The sequence below is a fragment of the Callospermophilus lateralis genome, chromosome 7 (assembly GCF_048772815.1).
Source record: "Callospermophilus lateralis isolate mCalLat2 chromosome 7, mCalLat2.hap1, whole genome shotgun sequence".
NCBI classification, from domain to species: domain Eukaryota; kingdom Metazoa; phylum Chordata; class Mammalia; order Rodentia; family Sciuridae; genus Callospermophilus; species Callospermophilus lateralis.
In genome coordinates this window covers 97,224,342-97,237,455 of record NC_135311.1, presented here as the reverse complement: position 1 = coordinate 97,237,455, position 13,114 = coordinate 97,224,342, and the positions used below count along the sequence as shown (strand labels likewise).

Genomic DNA, 13,114 nt, shown 5'->3' with positions numbered 1-13,114 from the left:
AAGGGAAAATAGCTCTGGTGGTTTATTTAAGGGGATACATCAAAGGCAGGGATGAAGTTTCAAGGGCAGAGTTTTGCTTCATGATGTCCTGCAGTCAGCAGGTTGATTGACATTTAGGCAGATAACACCCATCTCAGGTGCTGTGTGGGCCCAGCGGAGTAGGAAAGAAATTTACATTATCCCTGGGCAACTGACCAGAGTAAATGTCCACTGGCCATTCACAGATGTCTCTATCCATGAGGCTACCATGCCCGGTGACTCACATATAACCCACAGATGGTTGGTGACAGTTATGAGCTACTAAATTACCTAGATCTAGCCACTTTAAGAAAAGAAATCTTTCTCCAAAGAAAGATGGAGGGAGGGAGGGAGGGAGAGAGATGGAGAGAGGAAGGAAGAAAGGAAGGAAAGGAGGAAGGACAGACCTTTGGATGAGGTTAAGTCCAGTTACCAGGCTGGTTGGTAGGTCTGCTCTGGGGTTGGGACTAAAATTTCTTGGACAGTCTCTGGTCCTCTATTTTGTGGCAGGATTAGGGCATTTTTGATATTCTGCTATAAAATGCTCTACCAGACTATAGGGTGGTAATATTAGTCAACAAAACTTATAGTTAAATCCAATGTGGAACATTATGGGAATGAGTGTCTGATGGAGGACTCAAAACAGAGGTACTATAAGACAAACTCTTTTCACTTTGATTCTCCAAACCTGATTTCCAGGTTGTGTTCACTGTGGTCACACCCTATTGGGCCTCCTTCTAAGGCCAAGGTGGTGCTCCCTTGTGCAAATCATAGAAACTATTGCTTCCACTTCCTGTGAATAGACTCATCCATTGGTCACTAGCCAGGGGACCATTCTAAAGCCAAAACAAGATAAAGCCGACACAAATGAGAGAGATTTTATAGTCTGTCTCCATGGTTGCCCCCAGGATTCCACTTTGTATCTCATTGCCTGTCTTGTACCACTTCAACCTGAGCTTTGTCAACCAACTAGAAGCAGATACATGGCCAAGGAAGTAGGCACGACTGTAGACATTATTCTTAGGATATGTTTTTATGGTGTAGGAATCACTTAAAATCCATTGTTTCCTTTAATTCTTACAGGAATTTTTTTTTTTGAAGAGAAATCATTTTTCACCTCCTGGATGAGAAGGTAAATCAATGAACACACAAGTGATTTTTCCAGGGCTATAGGGGGAGATGGCAGAACCAGGGTTTGGATCCAGCTTCCTTTTAGTCCAGCTTCTTTCCTCTTTCCTTGGCATCACCTACATTCTGTTTCCAAACATCTGAGCAGGCACCAGCAGCTCCAAAGCACATGCCTTTTTTTTTTCCCCCTGTCTTTCCTTTTCCTTCTCCAGCAGCATCATCCCCTAGGGATAGAACAGATGTGGTGGCTGACAGGGGAGACAGTGAGGCCCATTCTGAACTCCAGGCTCAACTTCTCATTGTTTGGGGGCTTGAAGGTAAATTTTTGTAAAAGGGAAGTAAAAAAAATAAATAGCTCAGTCTTAGCCAACTGTTCTCCAAGGCATCCACGTTTTCCTGAAAGACAAATACAGAAGAGGAGTTATCTTCTCAGCTGACATGGTTCCAAACAGGGGCTACTTGCCTCTCCCTCCTGACCAGACCTAGGCTTTATGCCCAGCACCTTATTTAAGTCTGACCACGCTCTGGGTTCACCAAAGAACAGAATGCAGAGTCTAGGACCACATTTGCTTTGGGGGGAAGGGGACAGTATTAGGCAGTTCTGGGGTGAAGGTGAACTGAAACTGACTTCCTCTGAAATTAAGGGCAACATCCTGATAACTTGCTTTTCTGCAGGATTTGAAACAGAATTCCTTTTGAAATTAAAGCTCCAAATTCCTTTAGCTTCTGAATTTCCTCAGAATGAGAATAAAAACTACTGAGGAAACACCTCCAAGGAGCTGAGACTGATAGGTTCTCTGGATCACTAAATCTGCGTTTGTATTTTTACTGACCTGTATTTCTCTTTTCTTATAAACGTCTCTCTAATGAAAGCTTTCCTCACCCCTGAGCACCCAGAAGATGGAGAATTGAAACTAGGAAAAAAAAAAAAAAAACAGCCAAAAATACCAGGTTCCTTAAACCTGAAAAAATCTGTTCTCCTTATCATTCTGCCTCTTGAATTTTGTCTGTGAATAAAGATGCATGGTAAAGCCATTCCCCAGGGTGACACAGAGTATGGGTAACTATACCCAGTTTCATGTAGTTGCCACTCACTCAAGGGTGAGCTGTTGACACAAGGAAAAAGGTTTGGAAAGAAAGCAAGCCAGTCAAGAAGATGGAGGCCATGCCGACAAGACCATCTCAACCCAGCCTAGGTGTAAGCAACTTTAATCCCCAGGGAAGGGGGAAAGAAAGACAGCCAAGGAAAGGGAAGGACTGACAACTGCGGACTTCTAGGTTCCACTCTGGTGGCCTGTAAGAGGTGGTAATTGGTGATCCTGATGTCTGTAAATTTCAATAATATCTTAGTTACTCTTATTTTGTTGTCTTCAGCCTTGAAAGGAGAAGAGACAGATTAGGTAAAGTTGGGACTAATCAGCTTTTCAACACTGATTCCAGACACACACTCCTTAACATATGACTCAACAGTAAATCTGACTCAAAGGTTAAAGTAGCAAAGGAGGCAGATGCAGTGTGAAGGCAGAGATGCCAAGCTTTTCTATCCCAAATTAAATCACCCATCAGATATCCACAGTCCAAAGGAAGAGTTCGTACTTTTCACAAATGTGGCCTTAAAGTCCTTGAAAAGCAGTCCAGGAAACCAGAATCATCATGACCACCAGTCACAGGCATTGTCTGCAGCAAAGCTGGTGGGAGACTAAAAAGACATGGCTCAGCTGTGTGACCTCCAAAATGAGCATATTTTAAAGTCAACTGAAAGCAAGTGAAGCTGGAGGGTTTATTCAGGCTTTCCTTTGGTTACAACAAAGCAGAAGTGGGAGGACAGGGCTGGCCAAGAAAGCATGTGTCTAGCCTAAAAGGCTTTCAAATCCGATTTAACAAATAATGGCAAAATCAGACAACAAAACAGTGTATTGATTTTCAGTTCTTAAAAGAAAGTCCAGAATATAACAAATAAAATTCAGAGCATTTAAATCACCTTTCTCTTATGCCCAATGTCTCTCTAGAGGGTGGATGGCCCTCTGTATTGGTACTGCCTGGTTCTGCTCCCTAGAGTGGGTCTTGATGAAGGCCTTTGCTTTCAACTCGGAACCCAGGACTGGAACCTCCTCTCTCCGTGGCTGACTCTGCACTGCCTTGGCTAGGTCTTACACCCTGTTACGTGTGGAGAACTGGAGGCAGAAGGACACAGATCAAGGTCAGTTCCTCTCGCTTCCTAGCCATGTGATGGGGACAAGTAATCTCTCTAGGCAATAGTGAATATTTGCATGTGTGTTTAAGATAAAAACTTTATTTTACACAATGATTGGCTATACACTGAATCCAAATAAGCCGAATATGTTGACAAACTATATAGCATAACAAAGTGTTGTAAAATGTCTCCTGGATAATAATAAACACTATAGGTATACAGTAGCACATCATTAAAGGAATCTGATTAATTCTCAAAACAGTAGAATGCAATTTAAAAGTCAACTTTTAAGTAAAATTTTTTGGTGGTAGCGTTACTAAAGTAGTTTTCCATATAATTCTTTCCATATAATTCTTTTACTGTGATACTTATCATGATGTGCTTTTTATTTTGACATGTTTTTAAATGTATAGAAAACTTATAAAAAAAAAAACAAAAAGTTCTCCTGATTTTCTTGAAAGTAAATCATCCACATCACCCATGAAAAAATTTAGTGTGTAATTCTTATAAGCAAGAACATCCTCCAAAATAACTGTCAGTGGGGGCTGGGGATGTGACTCAGTGGTGAAAGTGCTTGCCTAGCATGTGTGAGGCCCTGAGTTCAATCCCCAGCACTACCAAACTGTCAGTGGCAGGAAATTAACACTGATGCATGACCAGCACTTTAGCCTCAGATCCCATTCAGGTTTTTCCAATTGTTCCAATAATGTCCTTTATTGTAAAAGGGTCCAGTTCAACACCAGGTATTGCATTTTGATGTCCTGTGTGCTTAGAGTCCTTAAGTCTGGAACAAGTCCTCAGTCTTTACGTAAGTGTCATGGCTTTGGCATTTTAAAGATTATAGACCCATTTTGGAAATGTCTCTCACGCTTCCTCATAAACAGATTCAGGTTGTGAAGTTCCGCAGTGTTGGTAGGAGTATCAAAAAAGTGGTCCTGTCTTCTCATTCCATCCTATCAGGTGGTATGTGATTTTGATTCCTGTCATTATTTGTGATAGCCTGATTAAGGTAGTATCTAATAATCTCCCCCTGTGAAATTACTTTTTTTCTTTATGGAGCTAAAAATATTTTGGGATTCCACGAATAAACCAGTCCTCATTAACTTTTCATTCATTAATATCCATTGTCCTTTCTTGGCCAAATTATTTATCACAGGTGGCTGCCACATAATGACTTTAAAATTCTCTCATTCCTTCTACACTTACCAGCATTCAAATGCTTGTTATCCTCCCCATTTATTTATCCACTCATTTATTTATATCAGTATGGATTCATGGGTTCCTCGTTTTATTCAAAGGGTTATAATCTGTTGCTCATTGTTAACTTGTGTTGATGCTCAGAATATTCCTGATTTGGCCATCTGATGCCCATGTTCCTGACTTTTTAGGACAACATCATGTTACAGGTTGATTTAATATTTACTCTTCCCAATCCCTGGAATGAGCCATTCTTCCAGGTGTTCTGGTTGCTTTTATTGGATAATGATATGCAGAAATCAAGAATCAAGGTCTGGGCATTAGACATGCTCGTTGCTTTCTGGTTGTTGTTGTTCTAGGTCATCTCAGTGGACAGCGCAGGGGAATATATATGTGTATATAACATGAGTATTTACTGAATTATGTATATACACACCTATATTTTTGTCCATATCCATTTCTGTATCTATTTATCTACTGAATATCTGAGTTCAAATAGGCAGCCTCCAATTCCAATCTAATACCTGCTCTAGGCTTCTGCTGCTCACTTCCCTGAGTGAACATCCTCTTCAACCCACTTAGGCTGCAAGCTCCAAACCAGTAGCTACCACCATCTTTTCTATGTGCACTTTTAATAGCTTACTTTCTTCCTAATACATATTCACCCAAAAGGGGAATGAACACACACAAAAAAATAAAAATACCAAGAAGATAATAAAGGGTGTTTGAAATACCATCAATCAGTCCCTACCTCTGTTAACATTTTGATATTTCGTCTTTATCCTAGAGGCAATTCCACTGGGAACCATAATGGGAATAATTCACTGCTGTTAATCCTATAAACTGATTTTTACTACTTGTCTTTTTCCTTTGTAATTAAACTTTCTTGAAAATTTGTTAAATTTGTTAAGGCCTCCATTTTGTCCTCACTTACCGGACAAATGCAGGTTATTGAGGAAATAAAATTAGATCATATGTGCAGAAGTGCTTAGTAAATATAAATGGCCCCCAATTATATCATTATTATATTATTTTGTGCCTGTTTCCCTCGAGTCTGAATCTAATTCATCTCTCTTCCTCACATTTTATCTTACTACCTATCAGAAATAGTATGATTTGATAACAAATCAGTTGTATTCTAAATTGCCAAGATTCTCCTAGAAGAATCCATGTATCTTGACAAAATTGGACAATTAAAGAAAAAAACCACAGTTAAAGAACTGGTTCCATCAGCGACCACTGAGTGACTAACGATCCATTCTCACAAAGCTAAACCTATCTCACTTGCAAAACATGTGAAACATTTGTCTCCTATGTCAAATGGCAGGGCAAAGGTCCCAGGTGGATAATAAGTATGAATATGTTTTAAAAGGATGAAATCTAGGACTCTTTGATTTCATAGCTTAGGTCTGTATGATGGGTAATTTTGGTGATCAACCTGATTAGATTGAGACACCTAAAAAGCTGGTGAAGCACAATTCTGGGTTGTATGTGAAATGTTTCCAGAGACAGTTGGCACCTGGCTCAGTAAAATGAGAGGAGCAGACCTGCTTTGAATGTAGGTGGCACCATCCCATGGCTGGGGGCCCAGAAGGAATAGATAGAAGAAGATGGGGAAAGCTTGCCTGAATTTGCCAGCTCAATTCTTCTTGAGCAGCTGGGAATTTTGCTGATACCATCACCTGCCCACACCAGACACCAGCTTCTACAGCCTTTGAAAGTGACTCACACCAGAGACTCTCCAGAGGGCTTCCGGGCCTTCAGCCTCCTACAGGGGTTGGGTCATTGATCCCTCCCATTGTGAGATTGTCGGCGTCTTGGACTGATTAGTTACTGATTTCCCCAGTTCTCCACCTTGCAAATGACTACTGTGAGACGATCCTCTGACCATGTAAGCCCATCTAATAAATCTTCTTTCCTAACTGATTCTGTTTCTCTAGAGAGCCTTAATACAGATGTGGGTACCAGAAGGAGCTCTAAAGACACAGAACTGTAATGTTGAATTTCTTTAATTGGTTTTATGGTATCTAGAAGGCTCTCTAATTTGTCTAAACCTAAAGTATCTAAAGACTCTCCTGAAGAGAGTATTGACAGTCTATGGTCTAAATTGTTTCATAAGACAAAAAGGAAACACATTCAATGTGCCTGACAGGGAATCCATCGATTCTATACATGATACTTATAAACATTTTTAAGAAAACCAAGGAATATAATGATGTTGGCTGGTTGTCGCTAGCATCACTGGACATAATAGTAAAGGAAAACAATGTGTTCAGAGATTCAATTTCCCAGTGCCAAATTTACATAAGTAACCTGAACTCTTCCAAGTACGCCCTGAAGGAGAATCTTTTCTCTGGCAGACATAGGGCTGAAGTTGCCAAAACCCAACCCCTCATCATGCAATTGGCTGGATTATAGTACAAATTTAAGTCTCAACCTGGAAGGGTGTCTGCAGTTAAAATGAAAGCACTACATGGGAATAATGGGATACTAAAAATTGGAGTGGGGACCTGTGGGCAGACTCTGTTGAGGGCGGTGACATTGAACTCCTAAGTTATGATGAGTTGATTTTGCCAGAGGAAGTGGCCTCCCCACCCTCAGTGACAGCAGCACCCCCAACTCTTCCCCTGTGCTCCTGGCCTTTCCACCTCTGCCTGAAGGGACTAATCCAGCATTGCCCAAGGAAACAGCAGTGACCTTCCCTGACACAGTTACTAAGTGGACAATGCTGCTACTCCTCAGGACCCACCCCAACCACCCATTTTTGCCTCTAGACTAGGAATCAGACTTTAGTATCAATAGACACCTAGAGGCAAGGGGCACTGTGAGACTCCTGGGGAGGTGCACTACAGTTCAAATGAACTTCTCAAATTTTCTAATTCATAAAAGCAGAGGACTTGAGCACATGTGTGAAAATGGATTTTAATGATGTGGGCTAATGGTGGAAGGAACATAAAGTTGGTTCAGGCTGAATTTATTGATATGAACCCATTAAGCAGAGCTTCTGCCCTTGATTTATTTGCAGAGTTAAAAAGGGGTGCTAATGGAGCTGGGGATGTGGCTCAAGTGGTAGCGCGTTCGCCTAGCATGCGTGAAGCACTGAGTTCGATTCTCAGCACCACATTAAAAAAATAAAGATATTGTGTCCACCTAAAACTAAAAAATAAATATTTTTAAAAGGGGCGTGCTAACAGCGTATTTGGTTGATTGGCTGAAATATGGATCAAAAGATGGCTCATTGTGAATGAGCTGGAAATGTCTAAATTGACTTGGTTTAATGTTGATGAAGGGATTCAGAGGCTCAGAGAGACTGGGATGCTGCAGTGGAGTTGCATTGCAAGACCTTCTCCTCCACACTGGGTGGGGAGGGCTCTGGAAGATGTGGCCTGCACCAGTACTTTAAGAATCAAACTTGGGAGTGGAGCACTAGCAATCTTCAGGAGCTCCACATTGCTTTTCTCCATATGCCAAATATTACAGTGAGAGCCATGGTCACTCAACTCAGAAACTTAAATGCAATGAGAATGTTTCTCCTGGGCTGGAAAGCTAGGAATCTAGGAAGCATGCAATTTTTTGTTGTTGTTGTTTTTCTTTTTTACCTTTTTTTCAGTGGGTCACAGCTAATAGTTTATATGACTCTCAGAAAAGACATTGGACTTGGACTATCTAGCAATGCTAGAAAAGTTAATATTTGAGGGACTCTTAGATGAACTGAATGTATTTTGCATTGTGAGATGGACATGTGCTTTTGGAGGCCAAAGACAGAATGTTAACTGTAGATCTTACATGTCCTCTGAAGGCCATGTGCTAAAGGCTTGTCTGTCAGCCTGTGGTGCCATTGGGAGATGGTGGAAACTTTAGAACGTGGGTCTACTGGGAGATCACTGGAGGTGTGTGCCCATGAAAAAAATATTGAGACCCTAAGCCCCTTCCTCTCTTGGTTCCCCAGCCACCATAAGGTAAGCAAGTGTTCTCTGCCAACTCACTTCCTCTATGGTGTTCAGCTCTTTGCAAGCTTAAACTCCTTCAGAGTGAGGAAAGAAAACTGTATGTCTAAGATGAAAGTCTGGTAGAAAAACCAGACAGAGGAGTTTTCACCATGTTGATTCACTGGATATTTCTAGGTTTCTAGTTCCTATTAAATTCAACTGAGCCTCATTCTGCCACATCTTCAGTGTGAATCCCCAGGCAAATTGCCTGCACTCTCTGAATTTTATTCTTCTATCAAAAAGAGAGATGCTAAGAACAAAACACCTCCATTTCTCCCCTGCCTGGGTTCTACATTATTTACAGCATGACTTCAAAGCTCATCTAATCAAACGTTTAGCGATTCCTCCTTCTGTTTAACTGAGGCTGGCCTTGTGACTGGAATCAGCCATTAGAATGTAGAGAGTCAAGGCTTGACAGTTTCCAGCCTGGACCTTAATGGGCCACAATGTGCTTCTATTCTCTCTCGGGACCTAATCATCACCATGTGAAAAAGCCAGGCTAGCTTGCTAGGGAATGAGAGAAAATGTGAGACTAAAGAACACTGTTGTCCTAGCTGAAATCAGTCTTCAGATACTTGACCTGCCTAACATGTAAGACAGCCCAGTCAAGAACAGCAAAGCCACATACCTTACCTGTAGACCTGTGAGCAATAACACAAGCTTATAAAGCCCCAAGAGTTTTAGATTGTTTGTTTTGCAGCAAAATATTAGCTGATACATGTGGTATAAACTCAATGACTCTTAAAATGGAAAAGTAAGTTACATTCTAGTTGTACTAGAGAGAGCACTAAATTGAAAGTATAAAAACTTGAGTCTTAGGCCCTAGCCTACCAATTTGGGGGCCATCTGATCTCGGAAACAAACAACTCTCTCAGTTTTAGTTTGCTTATATTAAGAAATAAGATACCAGTCCATTTCCTGTGTAAGTATTAATAACTAGTTTGCTGTAAGGATTGCTTGAGATAATACACTTGCAAATGAAGCCTGTGATTAAGAGGGTGTAATATAATTCTCGATAGCAAAGCACCAGAGAGTCACTGTGTGCTGCTCTTTTTATCCTTTTGCTAACACAGAAGGAAGACTGTTTTAAAACAGAAGAAGACATGAAACAACTATGAGTAAGAAGCTTTTGCAATATGGAGGGAAGGAATCTATCTAGGTATCAGAAGGCCAAGAGAATCCGTCTTCCTCTTAAAGCCATCTCTATTATGATTCCTCTCATCACAGTTGCAGTAAACAGCACGTGAAGCAATTGTGTAATGCTAAAGGGTCATATTTCTAGCATTGCAACATTTTATGAATCCAAGATGCAAGAAGCAAGAAGTGTCACAGGAATTGAAACATACACTTGAAACTTTGTGCTGTAATGCAAAGTTTGAAACTACAGCAGACAAGAGGACTGGCAGACATTCCTATATCTTATACCACCTCTTCACATGAGAGGTGACTTGTCCAATGTGAGCAAAGGTGAGGGTAGAACCACATGAGCAAAGACAAACAAGTTCTAATCAGATCAACCCAGACACACCTAGGGCAGTGCAGCATAGTGGGAAAGCAAAGGAATTGGAAACTCAGGGCCATCAAAGAAAGAGAGTTCTTCCCTTTCTAAGCTTTTACTGTTACCAGTAGTCAAAAGATATTGTCTCATAAAGTCAATGCATATTTTAAATGAATAATAAGCAAATTATCATGTATTCTACAGTGTGTTTTCTCTGTAGCATTTAGTTATTTTCAGAAGATGGTGTTAGGAGGAACATAAATTTTAACTTTTTATAAATCTGGTTGACATTTATTTAGCCTTAGGTGTGCTACATGAGTTTTATGAATTCATTGTCACATGTGTTTGGGCCTAAATTTCATAACTCTAAAGTGGTGATAAATTTGAACCTTCTAAGGTTGCCGAATGACTTATGCTCTCTGAGGGCATCTGTTTTGTCTTCTGTTTCATTCATCATTATGAAATGGACTGAATATATGACATAATTGAGATATTTATAAAATAAAGGGATTGAGAAATTATTTGAAATAGTTTATATAACATATCAAACTCATTATCCGGACTAAGACATCTTATTATTGATTTTGCAATGCTATAAGTTTGAAATATTCTTTGGGAACTGGCTGGGTAGAAAACACAGGAGTGGGGGAGGGGAGAGAGAGAGATGGGGGATTTCATTGTTTCATTGTATCCACTTTTCTGGCTGCATATCATACAGATGTATTAATTACATTTTGAAAAGGAAACTAAACTTACAAAGGACAAAAGAACCTTTTCATAAAGAATTTACAAAGCAGAGCCCAACCTAGCCAAGCTGGGAGCATTTAGAGTCACTGTCTACTACCCATGACAGTGAACAATAGCTTCTCTCCTTTGCTGCCTCCCCATCAATACCACATTTATTTCTTTGGGAGAGGAAAACCCTTAAAAAGAAATTGTGACAATTAAAAACTTTATAAAGAAGGAAGATATCCAACTTAGTGACCAAGAGACAAGGTTTGAGTCTCTGTCCTCAGCATTCTGGAAAACAGAACAAAGGGAGGCTGAAATCTCCACCAGCAGCCAGGGAGGGCTTGGGAAGTAAAGACGGTCTGAGGCAAGGCCTGCACCAGAGGATGTTGAACTTCAAACAATAGTGAGATGGAGTCACCCTAGGCAGGACCCTCTGGAGACTCCCCAACTAGAGCAAAGGATTGCAGACAGGAGAGGAGGGAAGGGCTGAGGGAGGAACTCTGCCCTCCCCAACTCCTGTTCTTCCAGACTCACCCATTGAGAAAGGCAGGAAGGATTCCCTTTTCTTAAACTGTCCATTCTCCAGAAAATGCTCAGGGTTGAATGTGTCAGGGGTGGCCCACTCGTTGGGGTCCTTGTGCAAAGCAGTCAAATTGGTCAGGATCATGGTCCCCTAGAGAAGCAGTGAAGAGTCAGGCAGGACTTGACCCACACCACACATCTAGGCAAAGGCAGGTGGTTCTCAGCGCCCCATGCTGGGGTCTGAGCATATTCTGAGCTTCCCCACCCTCCCAACCCACCACCTGCTGAACTCAACCTTCCAGGACCCTTCTCTTTGAGTGGGACAACTTAGAAAGATGCATTGGAATTGTCTTCTGAGAATTTTACCCTGGAGTTTTGGCTACTCTTGACTGCATAATACAGCTACTCTGCAGGAAAAAAGTCAGTGTAGGTCTGGGGAAGGGACCTGAAAGCATCCATGAGAGAATTATGTGACAGCTGGTGGGTCCACACAGTAATTAAATCAACCCAGCTAGTCAGTGAAGTGATAAGGAGGGCAGCTCTACAAAGAGGGGGGAAATGCATCTTTCATCTCTGCTTCTGCATTCTCTTCCCTCCAGTGTGTAGAAGGCTGTGCCCAGTCCCAAAAGCTATTTGAGTAGTAGAAGCAGATATCCAGGGAAAAGAATTCCTGTCCATCAAGATATATGACAAGAAACCCTGGAGTCACTAAAGTGAGCCTTCTCTCACTACCTCATCCAACCCATCAGTCATGCTTGACACTTCTTTAAATGCCCCCTGATTCCCTCACCTCCATTAGGGAATGTCCACCACAATCTTAGTTCAAGCTTCCATGTTGCTCATCCAGATTCTTGTAATCATTTCCTATTTATACCCACATCCTCTGTTGCCCTTTTCAATTCTCTCCACACCCTGAAAGCAGAGTGTGCTTTGAATAGGGCTTAAATCTTTGACAGTCCCCACCCACTGAGACCTCAAACTTGGTATTCAATAGCTTCCCACACTCCTAGTCACAGATCCATTGCCTAACCTCTCAGGGCTTCTCCTATTCTTCTTGAGCTCCCACTACAGTGACCTGTAACACAGGTCAAGTTTCCATTCATTTCAATGACTTTTTAAATACTGCTCACCTTGCCTGGAAATGTTCTCTTCCCCCACTTTGCCATTAACCAACTCCCAGCAATCCTTTAATCCTCAGCTCCAGCATTACTTCCTTCACAGGCAAGCCTCCCCAGATCCTTCCAGCACCTGTTCCTCACTCCCACTGGGAGATACTAGAAGCATCTTTACAGAGGCAGTGAGTATTTTCCTTGGGACAGTTAGCATGGTTGGTATATTTTGTAAGCATGACTATTTTGCTCAGGGTTATTTTTCTAGATCTAAGTACTTCAGATACTTAATGAATATTTGCCGAATAACTGTTACTTTGAGTACGAGGCTCAGCATGTAGGGTCCCATTTTACTTCACATGGTGGACTCAAATGCATTTTGCAGTTGAAGAAATTGCAGCTGTGAGTGGTTAAATAATGTGCTCAGAGCCACGTGGTGGTGGGGGGAGGTAGAGTCACGTGAACTAGGTCTATCTGATGTCAAAGCCATGGCTCCTAGCCTCCATTGCATGTAATCAATTATATTTCTCAGAGCCAAGGAGGATTACTAAAGTTGATGTGAAAAATCAGTGGTAGAAGAAGTCTAGTGAGGTTGGCTGATTCTCTGGAGTTAAATGAATGGCTAGAGAAACGCAAACAGCACCTGGTGGGGAACTCAGGCTTCAGCCTTCATCCATGAGAAGTTTCATCAGGAAAAAAATAGTTCTTATAGCAGCTGCATTTCCTG

The 13,114-nt window shown here is 41.4% G+C and overlaps 1 protein-coding gene across 1 annotated transcript in view; it reads right to left on the bottom strand.

Moving 5' to 3' along the window:
- Positions 1 to 881: 881 nt before the first annotated feature.
- LOC143404001 (cytochrome P450 2J2-like) overlaps positions 882 to 13,114 on the bottom strand; it is a 42,043-nt gene continuing 29,810 nt past the window's right edge. The window contains exons 8-9 of the mRNA XM_076862358.2: positions 11,291 to 11,429; positions 882 to 1,542 (exon numbers count right to left, since the gene is read on the bottom strand). Of these exons, the coding sequence (XP_076718473.2) occupies positions 1,364 to 1,542; positions 11,291 to 11,429 (318 nt within the window). The 3' untranslated portion in view covers positions 882 to 1,363. The remainder of the gene's footprint in view (positions 1,543 to 11,290; positions 11,430 to 13,114) is intronic.